The sequence below is a fragment of the Etheostoma cragini genome, chromosome 23, assembly GCF_013103735.1.
Source record: "Etheostoma cragini isolate CJK2018 chromosome 23, CSU_Ecrag_1.0, whole genome shotgun sequence".
In the NCBI taxonomy this organism is placed as follows: Eukaryota; Metazoa; Chordata; class Actinopteri; order Perciformes; family Percidae; genus Etheostoma; species Etheostoma cragini.
Genome location: NC_048429.1, coordinates 1,126,820 through 1,133,496, shown reverse-complemented (window position 1 = coordinate 1,133,496; position 6,677 = coordinate 1,126,820). Strand labels below are relative to the sequence as shown.

Here is a 6,677-nt window from a genome sequence, read left to right as displayed (position 1 = left end):
ACCACCTCTCCACCCTTTATTAAAGACACCTCTCCACCCTTTATTGACATGTATTGCATGAAGGTGCCTACTAACAAACAGAGAAATGCCCCAGAGCTGCTGTGTGATGCTCTACCAACAACGCAGACAACCTAGAACGCAAGTTTTTATAAGCCGTCGACACGAAAAACTGAGGTTTTTATATAAAAAAAAACCCAAAAGTGCAGTTACGTACGTAACCTACTGTATGAGCACAAATAGAGCGCACCATTCACCTCAGATCTCAGAAACCGGACCTGGGAATGACGTCACACCCGAGTTGCACGGCTTCTGTTTCCCTGTCGGAGTTTTAATTGCAGGTTTTAGCTCGAGACTGGTTGGTCATTGTTAGCGGTACCGGTTGATAATAGCAGATAGAAGACAAAGCCAGACCCTCCTCCACAGCGCTCTGAGGGGGTCTGGCTAATCCACACGGCACTCGAGGATGGGGAGGGAAAGGTGCTCTGGTTGGTATTTCTTTTAACCAATCAGAATCGTCGTGGGCGGTGCTAAACTCCGCCCAGAGCCGCTGTTAAAACTGGTTCCCACTATATCAATGGAGAACTTAGAACTTAATCTATATGAAATTGTAACAAATGTATGAGTTTTAAAACAGCAGAAATTATGAATTATTTTCATATAGATCAGATAGAAAGCAGGTCTAAGGTGTCACCCCCTGCTGGAGATCACATAGAAAGCAGGTCTAAGGTGTCACCCCCTGCTGGAGATCAGATAGAAAGCAGGTCTAAGGTGTCTCCCCCTGCTGGAGATCAGATAGAAAGCAGGTCTAAGGTGTCTCCCCCTGCTGGAGATCAGATAGAAAGCAGGTTTAAGGCACTTCATCATTTGCAGCACTTCACCCAATCAGATGCGTTGTCCTTTAATATTTATATTTAATATTATAAGTCTCTGCGTGAGACGTGTATGAAGGTATTATGGTGTCATTTATACATATGTTTAATTGGTTTATTGTCTATTCTGTCACTATTTTGTTGAATTGTCTTGAATACTGTAGTTCCTCTCTGTGTGTGTGTGTGTGTGTGTGTGTGTTGTATGTAGTGTGAGTTGGACCTTTTTCTCGGTGGTGATGTACAGGTGTTGGAGCCGGGGATCCAACAGCAGGTTCTTGTTGACCTTGTCTCCCGTGACGTCGGCCGGCTCCCGGCCGTACACGTCCGGCACGGCCGACAGATGCACCTTCAGCACCTGCAGGACACACACAAACTAGTATGCACACGCACTCTCGCATCCCGGGTTTCCTCCTCGGAGCTCAGCAAACGCTGCGCTTTCTGTACGAAATGGGACACGTCGCACCAAAGGACAGAGAACGGGACGTGGAACAGGACGGTCCAGCTTCCTCCGGACAGACATCCGGCTCAGTCACATTCAATTACAGTTTTATTTACACTACCGGTCAAAAGTTTGGGGTCACTCTCAAATTTCCATTGGACTCCATTATAGACAGAATCCCAGCTGAGATCAGTTGCCTTGTTTTTTTTAACCAGGGCAGTTTCCAGATTACATTATGTGCTTACATAATTGCAAAAGGGTTGTTTAATGTTTTCTTAGTTAGTTTTTTTAAAATAATATCAGATTAGTAAACAAAATGTGCCTTTGGAACATTGGATGAATGGTTGCTGATAATGGGAAATGTAGATATTGCATTAAAGATCAGCCCCCCCACCCAGATCAGCTGGTATCCTGTCTATAATGGAGTGGAAGGGACATTTGTAAGTGACCCCAAACTTTTGACCGGTAGTGTACGTGCATCTCTTTGGGTTACACTTTACTTGAAGGTATCTACATAAGAGTGACATGACACTGTCATAAACGTGTCATTAACATTATAAACAAGTCAAATTTTTAGGACATATGACTCTGTTATGACAGTGTCATGAGTTCATAACAACGTAATGTCACTCTTATGTAGTATTTACTACAGGTGTGCAAAAAAAGTCGATCATTTATGAATGATTCAAGCTCTACTGATTCTAAATCGAGTCATATTTTATATTTTTTGCTTTGTAATGTGTGTATACTATCACACGGGAAAAGTAACTACATATACATGTTTTTTTTTTTTTAATGAAAATCTATTTTGAATCAAAGCTCGAGCCTAAAAATCTATATCAAATCGTGACATATTCTGAATCGTATACCCCTAGTCGATACCTTCAACATCTCTTTTAATGCTTACGTATGCATAGTTTTTATGTTTTGTTAAATGCAAATAGTCAATAATGCAGCTTTAAACTAAATCTTTCAAATTGAAATGTTTATTAAAGCTTTATCCAGTTATTTGGTATTTATTTAATACCCCTTGGGCTCGGACCCCTGATAAATGAAAACAAAGAAGGAAAAGTGTTGACAGAAAGCTCCGTCGTTACCTCTCCGGTGGCGGTGCCCAGGAACGCCACGGCGTGCTCCATTTCCACGGCCACGGCCACGGCCGTCATGTGACACTTCCGGTCGAGTAAGGGCTCGGACGTTAGGGCCAACTCGGCCTTGCTGGCCAACGGGGAGGGCAGGAACTCGGCTCCACACTTGTATTTGAGGGCCATGTCCTTCTGACGGAGCACGAGGGAAATCATCAGGAAAACATCCATATTAATACAGACTTTATTCGCTCACGGTGAACTGTTGGAGTCTCTTTTGATCTCCAGCACACAGACGGCTTTTCTCACCTGATTGCTGCTGCTGCACAGCTCTTCAGACTTGGAGGAGTAAGGCGAGTAGACGGCAGGCTTCCCCTTAATGATGCCGTTGTTGCTGTAACAGGCTCCTATTATCTCCACCAGTCTCTGATTAATGGCGTGAAGAGGGTACATGCCTACAAACAGGAGCAGAAACACCGTTTGTTCCTGTTTTCTGTAGTTTCCTCTGTTAATACATCACACATCTGAGTCCCTGTTTTCTGGCAAAGCAAACAATAACAAGTCAAATATCACAAACCAAATTCAAAGCCCTAGCTCTGCACAGTCCTCATTTGTAGTTTCATTTTAATAACAGGTGGCGAACACCTGAAACGTAGGATTATTAGAGAATTGTTGCAACATTTAAAGGTCCCATATTGTAGAAGTGAGATTTCAGTGTCTTTTTTGGTTATTGTAAAGCAAGTCGAGATGCTGAACAAATACTGTAAAAATATCAAAAAGCTCAATCCACAGAGAAATGCATGCAGCCCATATTCAGAAACTGTGCCTTTAAATCAGGCGTCAGGACATTGTGATGTCACAATTATACTATGTGTAGGTAGAAAGTGTCGCTACGTTACGTCATTACCCGGCTGCAATGACAGTGCAGAGAGCATGGATGCAGAAAAACACGAAAATGCTGACCAATCAGAGCAGACTAGGATTTTTCAGCCCAGAAAAATGTCTCTTAAAGAGACAGGCGCTAAAACGGAGCGTTTTGAAAATCGCAATGAAAAATGAATAAAAACATTGTTAAAAAAAAACAAAAAACAGAGGGTTGATACAGGTATGTTTAGACAGACAGTATGAGAAAATAACGGGTTTTATCAAACATTAACACATGTAAACAAGTTCTAGTAGAACCCCAAAATACAAGTATGAACATGGAAATGACCAGAATATGGGACCTTTAAAGTGATTTCCAAATTTATGACCACGGCCTTTCAAAGTTATAATCTCGGCAACACCTACTGAGTTAAAGAGCGAGTCTGTTACGTTAGCATGCTTTATAAATAAAACAGCCTTGCTCTGGAGCTTCCTGTCATGTCACATGATCTTCATCGCCAGAGGGAGTTGGACCAGTCGGAGCACTTTAAGCCTCGTGTTGTCTTAGCGTCAACGTTTCTAACTTTTTCTTATGTTTTTGTCCCTTTTTTCATCACTTTTGATGCTTTTTTTCAATATTTGTCACTTTTTTTGACGTTTTCAACCCTAAGTAAAACTAACTTATTAACTTTAGTTCTACGGTTATTTTTGGAATTTATGGTCAATAAACCTCATTTATAGGAAATTATACCTAATGTTTGAGTTAGAAAAGCAGGAATTAGGAATTATTGAGACTAAAATTAAAGGAATGGATGTTGATGATAATCACAGACTGGAATATGTCAACTTTTACTCAATACTATTTCAAAAACACTTCCATTTGTTTTACAATGATATAAAATTGAATAAGACGCCCCAAAATTAATGAAAGTAGAGATTTGTACTTGGCAAAGAGCGTTGGGTGAAATCAATCATGTTATTTTGGGGAATTAAAAACAACACTGATGGAGGACAACATGAGGACAACATGAAGACAACATGAGGACAACATGAAGACAACAAGAGGACAACATGAGGACAACATTAAGACAACATTAAGACAACATGAGGACAACATGAAGACAACATGAAGACAACATGAGGACAACATGAGGACAACATGAAGACAACATGAGGACAACATGAAGACAACATGAAGACAACATGAAGACAACAAGAGGCCAACATGAGGACAACATGAGGACAACATGAGGACAACATGAAGACAACATGAAGACAACATGGGGCCAACATGGGGCCAACATCAGGACAACATGAAGACAACAAGAGGACAACATGAGGACAACATGAAGACAATATGGGGCCAACATGGGGCCAACATCAGGACAACATGAAGACAACAAGAGGACAACATGAGGACAACATGAGGGCAACATGAGGACAACATGAAGACAACATGAAGACAACAAGAGGACAACATGAAGACAACATGAAGACAACATGAGGGTTAAGGACTTCTCATCCATTTTGGCTTAAAGTCAAGAAGGCCCTTTGAACCTTCGCTCTATCTGTTGATGAAGATCATGTTGACTTGATCAAAGGCTCCAGAACTGCTACTGTACTGCAGGTCAAGCGTGCGGTGAGCTTGTTTCCTCAGCTGCTGTTTCCAACGTCTGAAGACTGAAGCTCAGATTTCTAAAACAGATTTGTGTCAAGCAGTCTGAGGGAAACGTCTCGTTAAAGAGCCACGTGGTTGAGGGTTTTAAACATGGCCGTGTAGTGGTGCTAGGAGGTCTGAATCTCCACTGAAAACGTATCACTGTCTCCTTGTCCCGAGGCCAAACCTTCTGCCCAGCTCCACTGACCTGTTTCGGAGGGTCTGCCAACTAACATCAGCCAACATAAAACATCACGTGGCAGCAGACTTACACACGGCTGAAGTAGACGGGTCTTCATCAGAAGAGAAGGCGACAAACAGCACCTTGTCAGAGGCTGAAACTGGTCCATACTCGCCTGATTGGGTCATATTCTGAGCCAAAACCTGCCCTGGTGTTGCTACGTAGGCAGCCTGGGAGACAAGGAAGAGATAAGAAAAAAAGCAGAATGTCAGATATTCACACATGCATTTAGCTGATGTAATAAAGCAACAGTAAAGGACCCCATAAAACAAAGCGAGTTCTGGTTCAAGAGCTGTTTAAATCTAATTTATGAAGTTTTTCATGGGTCAGGGCTGAGGTATCCTCAAACATGTTCAAAACAAACTCATCCAAATGTAAAAATGTCCAAATGTGGTTCTGGGTCGCTGCTGTCCATTTAATACAAATGCTGAGAGCCTATCGCACATGTGTCAAAATCCAGGCCCGCTGGCCAAGTCCAGACCCTCGCAGATTTGGATCCGGCCCACATATTAATTTAGGTTCACAAGACATTTTGACACGCCTAGTAGTGCACCAGACCAAAAAGACGGAAAACTGTTTTTCACTGTGTCATTATGGGAGACCTGAGGCACTATTTGGGAAGATTTGCCGACTTTGAGACTCGGGAATTTGCAGAGAACCTGAGAGTCTTCATATCCAGGCTGTGAAACAAGTTGTTGTGATCCAGCTGCGTGGTAGCCTGCTTTTAAAAACAAAATCTTTGTTTTGCTTGATTTGCTAAATTCCTTCCTGGCTAAGGAACGTTTTAGCTGACTTTTTTAGGGCTTTAAGTCAACAAAAAAGCAACAAAAATGGCAAAAAAAAGCCAAAACAATGTTGAAAAACGGCTACAAAAATGCGACAAAGATAAGCGACATGCAATAATATGGGGGGGGGGGGGGGTTGAAACAGCATAGTATGGCGATATTTTCCAATACTGTATCCATACACAGACACCAAGTATCAATCTTTTTTTGGGGGGTTGAGCCTTTATCTTTGACAGGACAGCTGAAAGGGAAAAGGGGGGGGATGACATGCAGCAAAGGGCCGCAGGTCGGAGTCCAACCCGGACCCGCTCCATCGAGGAGTAGATATGGGCACCCCTCTACCTACTGAGCTCCCTGGGCGCCAGAAGTACCAATCTTTTATCATAAATATATATGTGTTGGTCAGTTTGTCCCATTTTGCAGCAATACAATTGAAGTGATATGAGATGAACAAACAGAGAAATGTTTCTTTTTAGATAAGACAGATGTTGACGAAGTTCCCTTTTTGGGGATGTCATTTGAAATTGGGGAAAAGGTAATGAATTGCAATATATCCCAGAATATGGCAATATGTTTAAAATCGCAACAATATCGTATCCTGAGAATCGCGATGATATTGTATCGTTGGCGCCTCTGATCAAAGATGTTTGACTTGTCGACAAACTTCCCCCGTCTGGCTCTTGATGTCATGCTCATTTTCCAGTGAAATTGACTGTGACCGCTGGCCTATCGGGGGG

General features: G+C 42.1%; 1 protein-coding gene across 1 annotated transcript in view; it reads right to left on the bottom strand.

Moving 5' to 3' along the window:
* The window catches only part of LOC117939065 (plexin-B2-like), a 97,093-nt gene that overhangs the window by 43,106 nt on the left and 47,310 nt on the right, over positions 1 to 6,677 (bottom strand). Inside the window, exons 4-7 of the mRNA XM_034864109.1 lie at positions 5,187 to 5,325; positions 2,703 to 2,848; positions 2,406 to 2,582; positions 1,090 to 1,224 (exon numbers count right to left, since the gene is read on the bottom strand). Coding sequence (XP_034720000.1) covers positions 1,090 to 1,224; positions 2,406 to 2,582; positions 2,703 to 2,848; positions 5,187 to 5,325 — 597 coding nt within the window. The remainder of the gene's footprint in view (positions 1 to 1,089; positions 1,225 to 2,405; positions 2,583 to 2,702; positions 2,849 to 5,186; positions 5,326 to 6,677) is intronic.